Genomic DNA, 21278 nt, shown 5'->3' with positions numbered 1-21278 from the left:
TCTGGCCTGTATATGCAACCCTGGGACTTTGGCATTGAAACACAAGCCATTGCCAAGAATACTTGGAATGTGTGTAAGCACTACTTTTTACATTTAAAAAAATTAGGGATATGTGATACAAACTGTAGCACAGAGACTTTCTTCTTTTGCAGTTTTATTTCACTTCAAAAAAAATAGCATCTAGAGTGGGACATAATGTGGGAAATTGGGCAGGAAGGGCCTGCCTTTAGTTCCCACAATGGGTGTTCAGTAGGATTTGTCGAGCTGATCCTAAGTGTCTGTGTCTTCCTCCTCCTCCTGCTTTGAAGTGTGGACTTCGTAGATGACAGCACAGATGCCAGCCAGCCAGGCTGCCACAGTGCCAGCAAAGAATATGCAGAAGCCAATGAGACACAGAAAGATGTAGTCTTGCTTGTACAGTTGGGTCAGGCAGTTGAAGTGGAGCTGTGCCTCCACTGCAGGCATTTTCAGGGTACGCAAGCCTTCTGGAGTGTAGCAGGTGATGTTTTCAGCATCTGGAGAGAGAAAAGCAGAAGTGAGACTCTCTTGCCTGTGTCTTAAGTATTAGTGAACAGGAGTTCTGATAGAAAAATAATGGAGGAGTTTATCAAACTCCTGAAAAATGTTTACAGACTTGACACCTCTCTCCCTCTGTGGCTTAGGTAAAATCAGACAGGCAAACCCTTGCCAAACCACAGCTGCCAGGTTGCCAGAGTGATTTCTGTAGTGTTGCCTCCATAGGAAGATATTGCCCGTTTATTCATGCCACTGCGGCAAACTGCTGTCTCTGCATTGTTCATCTCTGCTGACTGAGCACTTATTTTAATATAAGAGCACTTGTGTTTGTTTTTTTTAATCTCAAACACCCTCTGAAGTGATACAGCCTAAATTATGCTGGAATAATGAGGCTTGTGCGCACTTGACAGCTTGGGTGGTTTGCAGTTAGACATAGCCTTGCCTTCTCTGTGAGGGAGGAAGAGGAAACTCATCAATGATTCAGTTCTACTGAAATAATGACTATACCCTGTTGTATTGTAATATATGCAGCGATAAAACAGATGCCAGCTTTTCCCTCTGAAGTTAGCGAAGGCCGAGTGTGGTCAAAGCACCACCCACTTTTGGTGTCTGTAGAAGTACAGTGTGCTCTCAGCCCTGGCTCTCTCCTTCCTCTGCAGGACCAGACACCAGACATGGGCTGGGCACTGCTTGATGTGCTGGATGGATGGGCCATAGGGAAAGGCAGCAGTGGAGAGGAACAAGCTACAGGGGATTTATATTGTATTACATTATATCATATATTACTGAGTGATGTAGCTGCAGTGGTTGTTCATGCTGGTATCTCTCATTGTTCTAACTGGAGAGCTCTTATCTCTCTGCTACCCAAATCCATCTTGATTTGGGAAACTTCATATCAACCCCTAAACTGCACAGATCCAGTTGACCACAAAACATGGGTGCAGAGCTGTTCTGTGAAGCAGCAACAGCTTTTTTAAGGCCAGGATGGGGATCTGCTTGCATCAGATTTCAGGGCTCTGTCCCAAAATCCTTTTTCACTGGAGCTGTCAGCTCCTATCACAACCCTCGGTTTAGGGCCGCCTAGTCCCGATGAAGAGGCAGCTGCCTTTCTCTGACTAAAGGCAGGTGGGCATTTGTGACATGAGGTGTCCAGCCTGTGTACACTTGCCATCAGCGTGAAGGCTTTGCACAGTCCTCACACCTGTCCTGGGAAACACACGGTCTCCTGTGGACTCGCCCACAGCCTCCTGCCAGGACACAATGAAACCCAACAGAGCAGGGAAGTGGAGCAGCCTCCATGGGCTCCCTGGTTTCTTTGACTTTCACATTTTCCAGAGCACAGTACAGGGATCTGTACTCAAACTGCTAGTCTTTGCTACCACCACCTTTCCTACTCCTAACGTCTCAGATGGTCTGCAATGAGCTTTGTTCTCCTGTGCCAGGGCTCAGTGTGTTATCTCCAATCTTACTGCTAACAACAGTACCTTTTTACACCGTTCCGTAACTGCCTGTAACCTGTATGTGGAAAATAAAAAACTTTATTCTCTATAGGCAGCTTAGTACATCTAGTAAGATACAGAGGTATCCTTAATTCGGTCTGTCCTAACACCAGTTCCCATTTGCCCTTCACTTTTCTCCCCTTGGGCCCTTTCTTACTTGCTGGACAGACTTTCTCAATTTCTCTTTTGCAGCACTCTCTCACCATTGTGTAGTGCATTACTGAAAACCAGTCTTTCTCTGTTAGTATGGGCTGCACTGTGTTCCTCCTCTTTAGTTTGGAAAAATGGAGTTTCTGTGCTGCAGCTGCAGAACAACACTTTGCCCTTGGGGCCAGTGTTTTCCTGGGAACTGGTGATTACCCTAACTCATGAACACTCGGTGTCCACGGCCCAGTTGTAGAATCTCTCAGTATGATAGGAAACAGCTGATTTGGAGATCCCAGATGATGTAAGGAAAGAAGTTTTGGAGACCCTGTTTTCAAGAAACGGCTTTTATTCAGAAGCAAGCTGCACTGTGCTGCCACAGCCCATGGGACTCAGTGCTCACCTGCACTGCACATACATTCCTTATTTCGAAAAACTTTTTTGCTCTGTGGTGCTGGAGGAAGAGTGGGAACAATTTAGATCTTCCCAGCCATAAGGATACAGATGCTTTTTTGAGTGCAGCTTGTGTTCTGTCAATCAAATTTCATCTGGGATCCAAAGCAGAGGTCCCGTGAGAACAGCAAACTTTGCTGACTTCTGAGCATTGGGTCAAAGTGTGATAGAATCAGTCAAATGTACCTGCTCTGAGGGCTGAGGAGCACCGTGACAGCTGGAGGCTGCAGGTTTTGTAATTTTTATCTGTCCTAGCACGATGTACAGAAGTGGGTTGGTGGGGAGCAGGGTGTGATCACAGCCCCATGCAAGTCAGTAGCTAAACTCTCGGCTGGCTTCCACACCACCCAGACTTTTCCCAGAGACCCTGACAGTGGGAGATGAGAGCAGAAGAGCTGACTGGCTTTCAACCTGGCTTTGTGTTCAGCATTGAGCAGCGTTGCTGCTGTAGAGGTTGAACAGATGAGGTCTGGCGGCCAGGCATGTTGTGCAGGAAGAGGCTAGCGAGAGGTTCAAGGTGAAGGGGGCACTGGAACAGTGGAGAGCTCAGGGCTGGAGAGGCTGCCCGAGAAGGTCAGAACAGAGGCAGGACAGCATTTCCACAGAGAGAGGAGGGTTAACTGATCACTACAGACATACTGGTACTGTGGCAGCACCAAAGGATCAGAGCAGATGGAAACAAGGCAGGAAATTCAGAGCAGCAGCTTTCCCAGCACAGATCTCCCCAGAGCCACGTTGGGCTCCTTGCTCTTGGCACTGCAGCCATGGGGTGCTGTGACTCGCAGGCACAGAGACACCTCCAGAGGCTGGAGCCAGGCATTTCAGAGCAGTAGCAATGTCCTAGCCACATGCTACGCCTCCCTGACTGTCCTGAGGATGTGAACAAGTGTGACTCTGTGGGTGGAGTGTGTGTAACCCAGCTGCGCTGATCTGTTTTGTGCAACACCAGAAGATGGGACCTACAGTTGACATGCAATGGCACAGCCCGGTGAGCTGAAGTTTTGGGAAAGAGAACAGAGGGCCCTCTCTGCTCCACGCAGACGTGCAGGAGTAGGGAGGAGAGGGGTCCTGCTCACACAGCCCTCACCTGAAAAATGCACGTTGCTTTCTGTCATCCAATTGATGAAGTCCAAAAAGGAACAGTTGCAGTGCCACAGGTTGTCACTGAGCCCCAGAAACCTCAGGTTGGGCAGGTCCCGGACAGTGCTGGTGTCCAGGAACGTTAAGCCTGTCCGGCTCACATCCAGATGCCTCAACCAGGTATTATTGGCGAAAGCATCCTTCTCAATGGCCACAAGGTTGGGATTGTCTGAGATCTTCAGCACCACCAGGCTGAGGAGGTGGGAGAAAGTGCTGAAGGTGACCTGTGTGAGGTTGTTGAAGCTGAGGTCCAGATAGACAAGCTTGGCCACACCAATGAAAGTGAAATCCAGGTCATCCCCCAGGAGGTTCTTCCTGCAGTCCAGATAGACTAAATCAGCCAAGAAGCTCAGTTGCACTGCTGGCAGGTACGACATGTTGTTTGCCGCCAGAATCAGCTGCCTGGTGTCCAGTGGGATGGCTGCAGGGAACTCCTGCAACTGCTGCCCTGTGCAATTCACTTCCAGGTACTGACAGCTACACCTGCTCGGGCAGTTGGTCCTCTCCGATGCCATCCCCATCCCCAGAAGAAACATGAGGCTCAGGGGCCATGATCTACCTGAAGAAGACATGGTCTAACACCTTCCAGACCGCTCAGCCCTTTTGGGGACTGCGAGCAGCCCTATGCAAGCTGCGTTACTGTCACAGTCATGCCGAGGAGGAGTCCGGCTGCAAGGAAGCGCTTTGTGTCCGTGACTCGCCTGACTCCTTGGCAGAATGCCTGGCTAGAAACCGAGCCCGGTTTCTACATCAGCAAGTGCAGAACCGTGGCTGGAGTGTCTCCATGTCACGCTTGCTGTCAGGTGACACCTCTGTGATGTCAACAGCTTGCAAAAGCTGCCCGGCTTTGGGACAGTGCGGTGACCTCACTGGCTGAGTGGCAGTGCAGGGAAGGCATGTATCGGGTGAAAGCATCAAAACGGCGCAGGGCAAGGGTAAACGGTGTGAATTTTGTCAGAAATGGTGTCAAACTGCGAGACGTGGTCACTTGTACTGATTAAACAAGAGAGCCCTGCGCGATGCTGGACTGGGTTTGTGTCCCTTCACGAGGCAGGAGGAGGCAGCTAAGGAGATTCCTGCAGAGGCATTTTTACTGAGGACAATTTTCCCAAGCCGCCTCAGCTCCCGCCGCTGGCTTGCCGCGGTGCTCCTCCGCCTGCCCTGCCCCTGGCAGAGGGCCGCTGGCTGTAGGTGTGGGCGCAGCGCCCAGCAGGGCCAGCCGGCCCTCCGCAGCCCCGGGAAGCCACCCCGCGCCCGGCCGACGCTGTGGGCAGCGAGGAGGGCCGAGCGGCGCAGCTCCCCGCGGGCTGTACCAGCCGCTCCCAACGCCATTGCTCCCCGCCAACGCCCCAGGCGGCCCCGCCCCTAACGGCCAACGGCCGGAGTGGGGCGGCGCCTCGCCTAGCCCCGCCCCCCGCCAGCGCAGTCGCCGATAGGCCCTCGGCGGGCGGGCGTGTGACGCGAGCGGGGCGGGGCGGGGCAGGGCAGGCGCCCGCCCGCCCGCCAGATTCAAGCGGCGCGCGGCGCGGCGCAGGGGGGGCGGTTGGCGGCGTGGCCGGTGCCCGGTGCCGGGATGGAGCTGATGACCTTCCCCCGCTACAGCGCCGATGACATCATCAGCTACCTCCGCAGCCACGTCCTGACGGGTGCCGAGGCCCGGAACCTGGTGAAGGGCGACGTGTTCAACAGCCCCAAGGTGTGCGGGGGGGGGGGCCGTGGCCTGCGCTGGCGGGGAGCGGCGCTCGGAGCCCCGCCGCGCTCGGGCCGCTCCCTGCCCTTCGTGAGGGGAGGCTTCTGCGAGCCCTAGCACCAGGGGTTTTCTTGCATGCCGGTTGGTTTCTTGGGTGATCTCTCCTGCGGCTTGCACGGTCTTGGGCGTGCAGTATCTCCTTCCACGTGAGGCGATTAGTTTTTCCGGTGTGGTAGATCAGTCTCGTAGGAGTTTTACAGGGCTGAAATCTAGAGCTTCTCCCTTCAGCTTGAGAGAAGCTTTCTCAAGCCTCACCAAAGGGTGCGTGAACAGACAAGCGTGAAATTACATGGTCTGTTTTTCTCGGTTCTGTGGGGACTAGGATAAAACAGTCCCTCTATTTGGGACAGTGTCATAGTTTCAACAGCTTAGTTGATCAATTAGTGTTTTTAAACGAATTTTGTTAAAAGCAACCCCTCCCTGTTCCACCCCCTTTTTTCTTCTTTCAATCTGACCGTTAAAGCTGGTGCAGACTTGCAGTGACCTCAACAAACTAGAAGTGGTTTAAAAGTGTAACTGATGCCTCAGCGTGGTTCCGTGTGCTGCTCTGTAAGTGCCTGTGGCTGCTGAAGGAGGAGGCTGCCCTGCTCGTCTAGGGAACGATGGAATGGATGATCGCTCTTAAGAAGCAAGATTGATTTGAACTGATCATGGATTAGTGCTGTAAACAAATAACTGTTTGGCTTGTAGGTGTTTCTTGCCCCTCTGTTTTAATAATGTGATGAAGGGCACTCTTCTGTGGGATTATAATTTCTGTGACCTTTCTTAGATTTTGGTGTCACTTGGTTTGAAAACCGCTCAGTGCGCAGCAATGTAATAAAAAAAATGCATAGATGTGGTAGGTAGGACTGTAGTTGTCTGAGCTGATTGCTGTTTCTTATAATTGTATTATGAGATAGTAACGCTTGAACTGCAAACTATTGGGAAGTAGAACTTGTTGTCTTGGTAGCTTACTGAAATCAGTCTTCATGTGTTAAAGGCAGAGCTACTTTTATGACCTAGCCTGGGAGCCCTAAATAACCAATCATATGGAATACTGATTTGTGTCCTCTCTTCTTGCAGCTTGAGGTTTTACACATGGTTTACATGAGACTACTGCAGAAGGTGTATGGGATCCGCCTGGAGCATTTCTACATGGTACGTCTGTGGTGGCAGGTGTAACTAAATGTGAAAGGGAAAAAAAATATTGCATTTAAATGTCAAAGTATCTCTCTCTTAGCTGCTTGCAATTTGATAATGAGAAGACTGCTGTTTTGTCTGTTTTAATTGCATGAATGGGAGCTTAGAAATTCTGCCTCTATTGCAGAAGACTTGTGTGTTAGATGCTGTATACCCATGGGCGTTTGTGTTTGTGTTCAGGGAGACAACCAGTGTGTTCACTTAGGCAGGAATGAGAGTGCAGTACTGCAGTGCAGCCATCAACATGGATTGTTTACCAGAGGTAAATGAACCTGGGAGCATTATCTGTGGGCTGTTGCTGAGGCCTTGCTGATTATGTTCTGAGAAGTTTCTTTGATCATTGCTCCTGGTCTGGAAATTGGCTTCAGCTCAAGATACAAGATACTTGTAGATACAGTGGAATAGTGGTTTTGTGGGTGTGCTGTCTCTGGGTTTGTTCGTTTTTGTTTTTTTTTTTTTTTTTAAATGGAGAGGAGACTTCCTTCTGCACTATAGGAACTAGTGGATGTGAAGAGGAGCTCACCACTGTAGGCTGTAAGGCAAGCCTCTGTGGAGAGCCCTTTCCTTCTGCAGTTGAGGTGTGAATCCTGTTCTTTGAGATTCTGGGGGTGATAGAAATGTCTGTAAGGTCAAGTAGGGATTGGACCAGTTTATGAAGGGACACCATCTCTGGCCTTAAAAAGATGTACTGTTGTCTTGGGCATCTGCCTTTGGCTGTGGCTGGAGGAGCGTCTCTGCTTAAATGTTGGACTGACCTAGAAGGAAAGTAAATGTTTCTTTTAATGGAGAAGTTGAGATGATCAAACATTAACTGAGAGGAAAGTAAGGAGAACTGCAGCTGGAGGTTAACTGATACCTTGTTGATTAACACCTGATTTATCTTTTGTCTCTTGGACAAAAAGTGATTCCTGAAAGTGAGAATAAATAGTATTGTCTTGTGCCATTTTTGGGTAAACTGAAAAGGAGGCTCATATGTGCACCAGGTAACTCATTTCTTCACAGGCGGTGACATTATCTGGGATACTGTATTAAGAGGCTTAAAATATCAGAAAAAAATGAGTGTACTGCTACCTTCTCATGTTAGGTGTGTAATGCAGAGATTATCTTTCTGCACCAGTTAGAACAAATTAAAACAGAGGGTTTAGATTGAATTCAAGAATTTGTAATGTTGCTGCTTTAATTATTGTTGTCTTTTTATATTTTGACCAGCCAAAATTAATACTTAAAATAGTCTGCTGATTAACCTGATGGTATTCTGTGACCTCTAGTGTGTTTCCTGTGGATGGGGAGACCATCCTCAGTGTGTTCAACCTATTTGAACTACCTTATGTTGTGGAAACAAACCTGTGTATTTTTAAGTATTCTCTACTTATGCATTGACTCTCTTTACTCTAGATGCCAGTCAACGTTGACATAATGTATCCACAGATATTTGAAGGCTTTCTACCTGTTTGTAATTTGTATATTCACATGTAAGTAGAAGATGCTGCATTTGTTCAGTTGATATTCCTTGTAAAGGTCCAGATTACTCTAAGTAGTGGGGCTTTATGCCTTTTTCCTGATGGTGGTTTCGCTGCCTGTTGGCTCCAAGCAAAGTGAAATTTGTGTATGAGCAGGGGACAGCAATGTTAATGATATCTCCCTGCTGAGAATTTTTGTCAAGATGAATGTTAACCAAATAATCCAGCCTTACTAAGATGGAGCACAAATCTATACTTTGAGTGGCTAGAGGGTCATCATTATACCTGGAAGAGGGATCTTAAATACCCATTGTGTAAACTTGCTGTCTGAATTCTGTGGAGATATCTTTGTTGGAATGAGGTGAGTGTTAGACTTTTCAGCTTCATTTCAGTTGTAAGGGTAGAACTGACTAACAGTTAAGTCTAAGAGTTCCATATTTAAGCTGAAAAGTTGTTCTACAGGCTGGCATTTTGTCTATAGAAGTCTTTGAGATGCTGTAAGAATACAAATATTTTTAATTTGTAAAGTGTGTGGAGTCCTACTGTCTTAGTCTCTCAAGACTTGCTGTTTTGCACTTGCTGAACATGTTCTCTGGGACAAGAGGAGGTCTGTTTTGTAGCAAATGGATATAGCACAAGATCTGAGTAAGGGTCATTGCAGGTGAGGTTGTATTTTGTTTTCCTTGCAGGGAGCGTTTACTTCCAGTGTGCCGGATTACTGATTTTCAAATTGCTGATGTTTTAAACCCAAGTAAGCAAGTGCATTGTAATTCTCATGTTTCCTGGGGTGGTGGGTGTCACTTGATATCCAGGTGTTTTTTCTCATTTGGCACAGGCAGATGGGCATCTAGTATGGAGAACTGTCCCTGGCTTCCAGCTACTCTTCTGACCCTTGCTGTGGCCCTTAGACAAGCTGGTTCTAATGAGTAGTTCTCCTCTTTGTTCCTTAGGTAGGCTAATCCAGTTAAATAACTGAGGGGAGTTTTGAATGCTACAAATCTGTTGAGCCACTGGTCTGGAGAGTGGACTGTGACATGCTTGAAATAGCATAAGAACAGTGTAAGATAGTAATGAAAATTATCCTGGCAACTCTGGAATGCTATAGAATTTCTTATGCTGATGCCTGTGTAGGAAGAAACTGAATTTTTTTCTCCACCCTTTTCAATATGCAGCAGTGGTGATTCTGGTACAACACAAACAACTTAGAAAAGGCTATTCTGGAGAACCCTGTCACTTCTGACTGTGTCTTGTCTAAGGCATTTGAGGCCTCTGTAATCATCTTTAACAAATATTGCTTGCAATAGAGCTGGAAGGTCCCTGCAGTTCTAACTGCTGTCTTCAGTTACAGAATCACAGAATTGTCTAGGTTGGAAAAGACCTTGAAGATCCTCTAGTCCAACTATTAACCTAACACTGACAGTTCCCAACTATGCCATATCCCTCAGTGCTATGTTGACCCTGCTCTTGAACACCTCCAGGGGTGGGGGCTCCACCACCTCCCTGGGCAGCCCATTCCAATGCCTAACAACCCGTTCTGTAAAGAAATGCTGCCTAATATCTAGTCTAAACCTTCCCTGGTGCAACTTGAGGCCATTACATCTTGTTCTATCGCTTATTACTTTGTCAAAGAGATTCATCCTCAGTTCTCTGCAACCTCCTTTCAAGTAGTTGTCAAGGGCGATGAGGTCTCACCTCAGCCTCCTCTTCTCCAGACTAAACAACCCCAAGTTTCCTCAGCCGCTCCTTGTATGATGTACTCCAGACCCTTCACCAGCTTCACTGGCCTTTGGACACGCTCGAGTAATTTGATGTTCTTTTTGTAGTGAGGGGCCCAAAACTGAACACAGTAATTGAGGTGCGGCCTCACCAGTGCCGAGTACAGGGGTACGACCAATTCCCTGTCCCTGCTGGCCATGCTATTTCTGATGCAAGCCAGTTAGTCTGACTGAAGACAGAATCTCACTGTGAGTTGTAGTTGAAGATTGCCACTCTTTCTCTCTGACTTCTGTTTTAATGAGAGGCTGTATGTTGGTAGTTTTTCTCCTAGGTGCCATTTTCATTTGTTAAATTGCATAGAATTGTTAAGACACTGTATGTTCATAGCTTAATACTATTTTTTGTATAGTCTGAGAAATCTTTGCCAGGTGAGCAGGGGAAGAAACTAGTGTGGATTCTGTTGTTTTGTAATTTCTGTCTCCCCTGAATTATGTTTTGCCCAAGGTTTCCTAAGCAATTTCAACACATGTGGAAACCAGAATAGCGATGGCTTGCACTTTCTATTTCAGAAACAAAGAGGACAGCTCGCTTCTTGAGTGGCATTCTCAACTTTGTCAATTTCAGAGAATTCCGACGTGAGGTCTACTTGGAGTTACAACTGAACTATGTAAGACTGGGTGCTGGTTTACTCCAGATACCTATTTAAGTATGATTAATGTTAACCTTGAGCTGGGAGCCGTGACGATTGTGGGTTTTTTTAATAAAGTGTTGAAATAACACATTGGAATCTTACATGTAGCCAAGTAATGCAGGAAGGTACCAGTTTAATATGATGTAAAACTTGTATGGCTATATTACATATTATAAGAATACACAGCTACTGTAAATGGTTTAAGAAAAGCCTTTGCAAAGCCCTTAAGGAAACATGTCAGTTTAGAAGAGTGGATGAGCTTGTCAATATCATAAAGGTTTCTGTATGACTGTGATAAAGTTATTTCTTAAGCTATTATCTGAAGTTTTTTTCCAGTAACTTATCTGATAGTTTAGCCTGGTAAGTGAAGGTTTGACACCTCATGTGGTTTTGAGAAAGGACAGATGTAAGTCAGTGGGCTGAAGCTAGAATCGCAGGTGGCTTCTCTTCTGAATGTCTCAGTAGTTCAGAGATGGTGCATTTCATGTGAAAAAATGATGAGCAGGGCTCTAATAAAGCCCAGAGAGAAATCACCTTCTTCTAAAATAAAAAATTTTTCTGAATATTTAATTTGCAGAAATCGGCTATGGAGAAACACCAACAACTGGAGGCTGCCAATCGGGAGGCAGTAGTGAAGCTGGAGAAACTGAAGTGAGTATGAGGAGTAAGCCCTGAGATGCACTACTTGACTCGGTTGACTTTTCCTGTTCAGTGCCCATGATCTGGACAGGCTGGAGGCCAGTTGTAGGAGGTTCAACAAGGCTCAGTGCAGAGTCCTGCACATAGATCACAACGACTCCATGCAGTGCTACAATCTTGGGGAAGGGTGGCTGGACAGCTGCCCAGCAGAAAATGACCTGGAAGTGTTGGTTGACAGCCAGCTGAATGCTGGCAGTGTGCCCAGGTGGCCAAGAAGGCCAACAGCATCCTGGCTTGTATTGGAACTAAAGTGGCCAGGAGGACTAGGGAAGTGATCATCCCCCTGTACTCACTTCTGCACTGGTGAAGCTGCATCTTGAATACTGGATTCAATTTTGGGCCCCTCACTACAAGAAAGACATTGAGGGGCTGGAGTGTGCCCAAAGAAGGGCATCAAAGCTGGTGAAGGGTCTAGAGCACAAGTCTGATGAGGAGCGGCTGAGGGAACTGGGGTTGTTTTAGCCTGGAGAAGAGGAGGCTGAGGGGAGACCTTATAGTGCTCTGCAACTGCCAGAGAGGAGGTTGCAGAGAGGTGTGTGTCGGTCTCTTTTCCCAAGTAACAAACAAGCAATAAGATGAGAGGAAGTGGCCTCATGTCACACCAGGGAAGGTTTAGATTGGATATTAGGAAAAATTTTTTCATCAAAACAGTTGTCAAGCATTGGGACAGGCTGCCCAAGGAAGTGGTTGAGTCACCATCCCTGGAGTTATTTAAAAGCCATGTAGATGTGGTGGTCAGGGATGTGGTTTAGTAGTGGACTAGGCAGTGTTAGGTTAATGGTTGGACTCTTATCTTAAGGGTCTTTTCTCGCCTAAACAATTCCATGATTCTATATGGCATGCTTAAACAGGAACTGAGTAGTTGAGCTGTGTGACTTGACAAAGTGGTTTGATAACTACTGTAGGAACTTTTAATTTGAGCTGACTTGACTTCTCCTTTGGCCCTTATCTGACTTGGCTGGTTAGCCTCCCTGGGAAATAAGCCATTAAATGTAGCGATGTTGCTGTTGGGCTGTGTTCAGAATTACAGAAGTAGCTCTATTGGTGATAGGCTGGAAGAGTTGCTGGCAGAAAATAAAAATATGAATTCAGGAGTGTATGGCTGCTTTGAGAGGATACTGTATTTTGTATGCTGGGGACTACGGTAAAACTTTTTGCTGTTATAGTTTGTTTTTAGTGATATGTCTTTATCTCTTCAATAGCTGTAGGAAGTCCATCTTTAACTTAATAGATGGATAAAATTGTCTTCCTTAGCTATTTGACATGTTTGCCCCATTCTCTGTTTCAGGCCATTTAGTCCTACTGCCTGTGTCTTTGCCCCATTAAGTTTTGCTTTTGCTTGTGGATAATAGGATGAGGAGATGACTAGTTTCCGAGATAGCTTTCACAGATTTCTCTGGTAGCCGCTCTCGGTATGTGCTGGACAGGAGGCTCTCTAGCTAGCTATAGGTGTACACTAATACAAGCTGTTTCTATGGCAGGCAATAGTATGTAAATTTCATAAATGAAAATCACCACAAAAACTGGTAGAAGTGTTGTTCTTTTGTGCTTTGCTTAACATGATCTTTAAACTTAGTTCTCGGTTATGCTTGTACCACTTCTTGACAAAATAGCTCTGTAGATTATGCTTCAACTACAAAAAGCTTAAAGCAAAGGAAAATACGATATATTGATTTGAGACTGTCTTGCTCTGATTACTAAAGTTACTGATTGTAAACTCTTTGGAGAGAGTGATTGTTTTATCTACTATACTCCAACCTGACTATAATGATGCTGAAATTGTCCAATATCTTTATTTTTTGTTTAGCACTGTTCCAGCTGAACATCAAGCAGAGGTCAAGCAACTGACAGATAACATTCGAGAACTGGAGCAACTACTAAGGCAAGAGTATCGTCGGAAACAAGTATGATCTTGTTATATATTTCTTGAAATGCTGCTATGGCTTCTGATCATGGGTGTTTCTTCTGTTGATTTTGTTCTTCTCTCCTTACATCTACAAAGGATAAAGGAGACACTTCTGATTTTAAAACAAAGGTCATTGCAACACAATGTCTTGTCTAATCTCTAGCACCAGCTCTTGTTTTCACTGTAGGAATGTGAAACATACTTGAAATGAGATTTAGGGAATGCAAAAGTGTGTTCAGCTCTCTCTTTTTGAAATGCATTCCTGCAGTGACTTGAGAGATAACTGTGTTATTGTTCAGAAGTGTGAGGTGTATGTTTCCCTTTGTTTTGCACCTGAATTCGAAGAATTGGAACTGAAGGTGAGCCATGGCAGGAAATGGGGCCTAAGAAGGGTCAGCCAAGGGAATGCCGGGCAGAAAGAGTAGGACTGGCTGCAGGGGTAACTTTTCAGCAATAACAACTTGCCTCGAAGGTCTAAGGCAACCTTTTCAGCTGCTTTTGGAAAAAAAAAAGAAGAATCTGTAGTTAGGATTTTTTTTTCACATTAAGTTATGTCTCTATTAATATTATTAACCATGTGTGTGCTTGGTGTCTATATTATTGAGGACCTTGTATTAACTTAGTTTTCTCTCAAGAACGGTGCCTCTGGTGAAGAAGGGGGGTTGTGTGTGTATAATGCTGCCAGGGTCAGTAAGGATAGAGGTAGTCTGTGTCTTATCCCTGTTCCTAGTTACCTACTGCTGGCTGCATCCCTAGCGCTCCCAGTGGCTTTTGTGATTATGTTCTCCTTCCCTGTCTTTTAAATCTTATAACTACAATTTTGTCTGCTAATTATGGCAGTCCAAAGAAACCATAAATGGGATTTCTCTTGCAGATCTATGATAGAAAGGTAAAGGAGGTAGTAGTTGTATAGATGCTGATTTAAAGTTTGTTGCTTTTTTAAAGACAGCTTTGCAAGAAGTGATTTCACAGAAGAAGTCGGATATTGCAGAGAATACCCGAAAACTGGTAAGTAAACCTCTGTGTAGGTGTAGGCTGTAGCTCTCATCTCGGTTCAACTAATGCATCATCTCTTCTTCTAAAAGCAAATTATTCTCAGAGCTAGGTAACATTGAGGTGGTGATTATTAGTTTTTTAAAAACTGTTTTGGTTTAATTTTTTTCCCCCATGGAAGCTTTACTGCAGTAGCTTGTTTTGTGAACTTGAAATACACGTCTCTGCAATGTAAAGCTCTGTCCATGTTCAGGAAGCTGATCTGTTAAAGGGCAAGAAATCGGGACTTCTCAGACACTATGGGCTTACCTTAAGTGTGTAAAATTGCTAATGAGGCAGCCACTGAACCTGGTGGGGACAAAACAGGAGGTTTTTGAGAGGTTGCACAGGAAGCTTGTTGCTCTTCTACCAGGCTGATAGAACTGGCCCTGAAACCCTGCAGTGGCTGCCTGGGTTGCCCTAGGTGAGGGGTTCTGAAGGAGAAAGCTGCTATTAATATATGTTTTCTGGCAGGCTTTTTGTGGACTAGTAGCTAAATGCTGTTCTTGTAACTTAGTATTGCACCCCTGTAAGCATGTTCAGGGAGCAAAATGGAATATTATCTGCTTTGATTGGGTATGTTAATGCTGTTTAGAGGAATTTATTTTTTTAAACAACCTTCCTAATGAACAATGACTTACAACAGAGGAAAAGAACCTATCTAATCATAAGATCCTGGAAAACCATGCTTCACAGTTTCTCTTTGTTCAGCTGATTACTAATATTGAAAGTGTGTTTGTCTTGTTAACTAGAATGAGCTTAAAGTGACAATGGCTACTTTGAAAGAAGAACAAGAGCACTTGAAATCAAAAATTGTGGAGAGTCCAGAGGAACTGAAAAATTACAAAGAACTGATGAAAGAGACTGTTAAGAAACTGAAGAAATCCAAGGTAAGGTTTTTCTTCTTCAATAAAACATTTTACTGAACTGTCATCATCTAGAATGTCTTCTTGAATGAGTTCTAGTCAAAAAAACCCAACAGAACAGTGGTTAGTCTGAAATGAAATCACAACTTCAGAGAAACTGAAAGTTGGTTGTGTAGCAGAGTGGGTTTTTTGTCTTTTTGTGTCGGTGTCTTTTTTGAAAAACAGGATTGCAGTCACTGCTGCTTTGTCCTTGATGAGTAACTATTTGTGAAACTAGGTGTGCAACTTCTGAATCTATACTGTACCTGTCTGGCTGTTTGCTCTCAAAAGGTGACAGTATTTTGGCAGCTTGCAAATTTCCTTGGATTTAGAACATGTGCTTCATAGTGTCTCTGTTATCATTCACTGTTTCTGGAATTGATGGCTGTCTCCACTGTATGCTGAACACTGAATTCTCTTCCTAGTTTTTTGGGGGGTTTTGTGATGTCCAGTTTTTAAAGGTTTGTAGTTCATGTTTGTGCGTACATCAACGCAGCTTGCATAACTTTACACCTTTGGAACAAAAATATCTAAGGAGATAAACTTGATTGCTGTAATTCCAGACATGCATTTATATGATGCTTTATGTAACTCTTGTTTTAACAGTATAGAATTTCTTCACTGTACAGCTCTTTTTTTCTGTCCTGAAAGCTCTTGTAACAAGCTAGTTAGTTCACTGTAAAACACTTGCATGTCATTTTTCCTGTGCTTTCTAAACAAATGCTGTTTTTACAAACTGAAGATCTCATTTCAGTAACTACTAAATATTAATTCTAGTGTATGTTAAACAATGAGGGAATGGGTACAAAAGTCAATATGCATTAATACTACACAAAGTAACTGCTGAACTCCAAAGCTATTTTATTAATGTCTTTTCTCTTTAAAGCAAGAAGTTATTGAGAAATATGAAGGTTATAGAGACCTAGTTGAGGTTCTGCCATCATGCCAACTGGAGGTGCAGTTATATCAAAAGAAGATGGAAAGACAGGGAGCAAATGTGGAGAGACTGGCCAGTGTATTATCAGAGGTTTGTATTATCCAAATAATATCTGGTTAGGGAGAATTTAATGTCTAAGCAAGACAGGTGATCAACAGTAAATTTATTTTGAAGTTCCTATCTCTCCTCTTCCCCAAAAAGAAAGAAATTGGGTAACTTCAAAATTTTGTTCTTAAAAACATCGGTAAAACATAGCTGCTGCTTTGCTGCATGCCCCTAGCTAATGTACTATTGACCACTTTTAATAGTCAAAGCCTTTGTTACCGTAGAAACCTGACCTAAAATAGTTTAAACTGTCTTGGGGTTGTTGGTAAGTAATGATGGAAGAAGAAAAGTGAGATCCAGTTTCTTCTGCCTAGAGAGCAGAGACTAAGAGCAGAAAAATTACAATTTCAGGGAGAATCATGTTCTGAGTGCCCTTAACTTTATTTATAGTAAGCCAGCCTTTCCCTGATGAAATGTTTGTCACAATGCAATACCTTGTTATTTGCTAGTCTATTTTGGGAGAATGCAGTATTTAGGAGCATTTGAAAAATGGTATGCAGTCTTTTTGGGTATTTGTATAGGATATTTTCAGATTACCCTTGGCTAAGCAGAACTCATAGTAACTTCTGAAAATCATTTTAAGTGACGGAATCTTGTCCATTTGGATGTATTTAAAATCAGATAAGGACTAGGGAACTGCAATTTAACTGGGAGAAATAGTTAGCAATCAGATCTTCAGAAAGCAGGAAGCTGGTTTTGATTTTAGTTTACTAATAGAGTATGCTGTTTTGGTTATTTTTCCCCCATTTATTTTAATATTACTAATGTACTCTAGGTCAGAAATCTGGAGGACCAGCTTGAGAGTGCTCAGATAGAGCTGAAAAAGGGGAAGACAGATGAAATGTCCTTAAAGAGACTGGTCACTGCAAAACATGAGAAGCTGTCTACAGCTGAAATAAGGATAAAAAAGAAGCGAGAAGACGTTGAGCAATATAAGCACACTGTATTTGAGTATGGATGAGTTGACATTTCTGCCTGATGTTACTTTATGTCTTTGTTATGTGCTACCAAAGTTCGTGTCTGGTACAAACATGTAGCTTAGCAGTGAGAAGAAAATGAGCGATGTGGGATAGCTTTGTATGAAGACCAGTAATGCTGCAGGCAGGGACTTGGGGTCTCAAATCAATAATTGCAATGTGACTTGACAGCAATTCTTTTATTGGAGCGCTAATTTAATTTATAATGCTTATTCTTGATTCTTTTATCTTCTTAAAGAGAATGTCACATTGGGATAATTTTCCAACTTATCAGACTTCAACAAAGCCCCATTTGCCTTTCATGAATTTTTCATAATTTCCCTTGCCACTTTTGCTCATTATCAAAGATGTTCAAGACCCATGGGGAAATGGGGCTCGTATCTCAGAGGAGTATTATCCTGACATGATGCTTCTAAAACAAAAGGAAAAGTGTCATTTGATCAAAGCCTCTTAGCCCATCTTTCCTACCATATGCTAAAGGCAAGTTGCAAGGCAGTGTTTACAGCACAGCAGTCACTTCTGCAGCAGCCAACCGCAGTGTTGTAAGGTTGTGGCTTCACTGTGAGATTAGAAGTGCTGAACCATTATAGAGAAAGCTTATTATATAACTTTTTTATTTTTGTACATGGATAGGAAAGGGAATGTGGAAAATTGTTGGCTGGGTAGATTAACCATTATGGAAGAGAGCTGCTTCTGCATAGCTGAGAGAGTCAACTAAGATTTAGTCATGCTGATAAGGTTGTGTGGAATGAGGAGCAAAGGAAGCCTGGGAATCTTGCTGCCATTTAGTGTAATGTCCTAGCTAAAGGAGACTAATTAAAAGCTACTTTTCCTTCCAAATAAAGAATTAATATAATCTAATGCTCCTTTATCTTAGATGTTGATTCCGATTTATTTGTTGTTAATGTGTTAAATATTTCTTGAGTGATAAAATTAAATTCTTTGATAAGCAAGAGGGGAAGGGAGGTAACTTTGGTTTGAAAATGAGGTTTTTTTCTGGTGAATAAGATAATGGGTCCTGCTGATCCCTTGAGGTAGGAAATGTAAGAAGACTCTTGCTATGTATGAGTGACTTCAGCCACTCTTTAGAGAAAGCAATTGCTACAGTTCCAACTAATTATTGTACAAATGCTTAGTATAAACTGGTGGTTTTTGCACTTGAAGTCAGCATATATGTCCTGTTCCTATGCTAGCCCTTTGCTGATTACATGGCAGCTCACAGCTGGAGCTATATGAATTTACCTGCAAACTGGGGAAATATTTGGTCTTTGTTTGGGATGCAGTGAAATGATGGACTGGAAGTTGCAGATAACATATGTAGATGTATGGGATTAGAGCTCTAACTTGGTTGGAGGGCATCTAGGGCTAAGGAAAATATGTGACTTTCAATTATGCTGAAACATCAAGTGCAGCTATATTGCTTTTAACCTGGCCCAGTGGATGGCCTCTAGGCAGGACTCCCCTGACTCCCGTACTGCATTACTCAAAGGCAGGAAGATGCAGTGTCCAACTGTCTGTTGGGTTGGTTCTGCTGAGTTGCCCTGACTGACAGCAACTGAGGATTTTCAACATACTCCTCTAATTCCACTCTGAATTTCACTTCTTGTACTTAAGTTCCAGTTTAAGAATTGGACAGATTTCCAAGCAAGTCAGTTCTATAAAGTGTTGTTTCTAGAAGGTGTTAGCTTTGTGCTCATAAAAATGTAAGCTTTGCTTTTGGTGTGGTTATGTTTTAATCTGGAATCGGTTGACTCAGTGCTGATATTTTCTTCTGCCTTTAGATATTGTAACAGAGTTCAGGAGAAGAGGGGTGCTGTATATGATAAAGTGACAGCAATTCACAAGGAAATCCAACAGACAAGGTTCAAAATTCATCAGCTGAAGGAAAATGCTGAAAAAGAAGAAATGAAAGCCAAGGTGAGGCTTTTTCCTAACAGAATCCTGTTTGGTATTCTCAAAACTGATTTTTAACTTGCACTGTGTAGCTAAAGAAACACTTACTGGCCCTAAAAATGAATAGTGCAGGTGGTGGTTTGGGTGGATAGTGGGAGAGCACTTCCTGCTTGTGGTTCCAGTGGGTTGCTAGGCCTTATTCTTGTCTCTGCAAGCTGTATGGGTGGCCTATGGGAGAAGTGGGCTTTGACCTGAGAGAAAAGACTGGAATGGTGTGATTGCCCAGTATTGTAGGAGGTGAAATGAAACTTGTCTTCCCACCTGTGTTTGTAGCAGATACTATGCTAGTTCCATGATATCTGGTTTTGTATCATGGTAGTTCCAGCTCTACAAAGTTTGATTTTTTTCTTTTTTTTGTTTGGCCCCAGGGACTTGGCATCTGAGCCTTTATATTTGTGTTGTAGTGATGGGCAGTATTGTAATCCTCTCAACAGTCTCCCACAAATACAGGATCACTTGCCATGTCACAAACACTTTGTTCTTAGGGTTTCAGGAAGATAACTGTCCAGCTCAGCTTTGGACAGAGGCAGAAATCCTGATGGGTTGGGAGTAGGGGGTCACAGTCTGCCTGTACTATCATCCTGTCCATTATGAAAGTACTGTCTATGCTGGGAGGACAGTGGCAGCAGTCACAGTAGCAGAGACCTTGGTGACTCATGTTAACATGGAACAGGGCAGTAGTAGTGTGAATACTGGGCTGGTTGTTTGACCATCTTAGTATTGTGACCACCAGAGTTACAGGAGAGTCATAATACTGGGATTTTGCTTATGTCTGCTCTTACTCTTCTGATGTTTTGTACCTTCCTTGTGTTCTGTGAATGCTGCTTCTTAAGCCAGGAATGAGGCACCTTTGAAATCACTTGAGACTACCAGATGACTCACTTAAATCCTTATAAACCAAATGTTGACTTTGCTGATGGATATTTTTTTCCCCTACTTTATCTCCTCTTTCTAGGAAATATACCTAAATCTGAAGGCTGGGTTGGAGAAGCATCATGACTCTCTCATTAAGACAGCAAAGAGTTATGCAGCTGCAAGAGAAGATAAAATTGCTGAACTGAAGAAGGGACTTCTTAGAGTTCAGGCTCCTGAAAGTAGTTCTTAAACCTGTCTTCACTTGTATTGCCCTTCCATTATGTTTATCCTTACATCTGAACTCAAGAACTTGTGCTTTGCATGGGATGGATAACTATTCCAGGCAAAAGCCAGCTTTCTCAAAAACCATGTCAGAACACATTTAACTTTCTAAACAGATTCCAAAGTTGTGAGCTTGCTAATGTGGATAAGAAAACATTTGGTTTAGCCTCTTTGTATTGTTTCAGTCAGTATCTGATTTTAGTGGTAATAATGCAAGTCTTGCTAACATTTGAATTGCTTGATATTTAGACAGAATCTTGCTTTATGTAGAAGCTGCTCTGCAAACTTTGATCTGGGAAGACCTGGCACTTTGGTCTGGTCTGAATTGACACACTGTTCAAGATAAGTCATTAATAGGTGATATTCCACTGCCATTATTCAATTAAGCTTAAATCCTGATGGAGCAGTAGCGTCCAGGTGAATGCCAACTTAGTCTCATCATGAATATTAGTGACTGTAAACACTCAAGAGTATAATTTTAGTTAATAATACCTCTAGATGCTTCAACTCACTGTTTCTGCTCTGTGGGGTATTGAACCCTCATCTATGTTTATTAGAAAGTCTGTGTTTGGGTGCTTAGTCCTATTAAAAATTACATAGATTACTATTTTGTACCTTAATTTGTGATGGCACTCAGTTTGCCAGTGTTTTTAACTATCCCCCCCAATTAATTTAAAAAATAGCTGATATAAGGATATTTAACCCTATTTCTGTTGTGTCTTTCCCCTCACCACTCTCCCAACTGACTTGGCATAACTTTCCAATTTAAAAATTTTGACTTGTACATCTGTAGGAATGTGTACTACTAGAGGTTTTTTATAATGAAGGGACAAGGATTCAAGCCTGTATGGATAATATCTTTCTGGTTTTCTTTAATCCCTCAACTTATTAGCTAGAGGTGCTAACAAGTCAGGAACAGCAGGTGATCATTGCTTCTGAAGTTCTTACTGAGGCATCAGACCCTTCTGATGTTTTGCTTTGAGGTTTTTGCTTACACTGTAGCATGAGAGACATCTCTGTGAAAGTCCATGTTAATCTTCAAATCTTAACCTAGTACAAAGCTTCCCATAGTTTTTCCC

The 21278-nt window shown here is 43.5% G+C and overlaps 2 protein-coding genes across 2 annotated transcripts; one reads left to right on the top strand and one right to left on the bottom strand.

Moving 5' to 3' along the window:
- Nucleotides 1-270: 270 nt before the first annotated feature.
- Nucleotides 271-4523, bottom strand: LRRC52 (leucine rich repeat containing 52). The gene is made up of 2 exons (XM_074907505.1): nt 3700-4523; nt 271-515 (listed from the first exon to the last, which is right to left on the bottom strand). Exons 1-2 carry the CDS (start codon nt 4322-4324, stop codon nt 271-273), a joined length of 870 nt encoding a protein of 289 aa, XP_074763606.1. The 5' UTR covers nt 4325-4523.
- An 802-nt stretch (nt 4524-5325) lies between these two features.
- Nucleotides 5326-20764, top strand: NUF2 (NUF2 component of NDC80 kinetochore complex). Its single transcript, XM_074908269.1, has 13 exons — nt 5326-5448; nt 6565-6639; nt 8077-8153; nt 8831-8892; nt 10427-10524; nt 11126-11199; nt 13055-13151; nt 14099-14161; nt 14938-15075; nt 15977-16117; nt 16908-17083; nt 18891-19026; nt 20018-20764. Exons 1-13 carry the CDS (start codon nt 5326-5328, stop codon nt 20165-20167), a joined length of 1410 nt encoding a protein of 469 aa, XP_074764370.1. The 3' UTR covers nt 20168-20764.
- The last annotated feature ends 514 nt before the right edge of the window (nt 20765-21278 follow it).

Source organism: Athene noctua, chromosome 5 (genome assembly GCF_965140245.1).
Source record: "Athene noctua chromosome 5, bAthNoc1.hap1.1, whole genome shotgun sequence".
Taxonomy (NCBI): Eukaryota; Metazoa; Chordata; class Aves; order Strigiformes; family Strigidae; genus Athene; species Athene noctua.
This window is presented reverse-complemented; position numbering and strand designations above follow the sequence as displayed.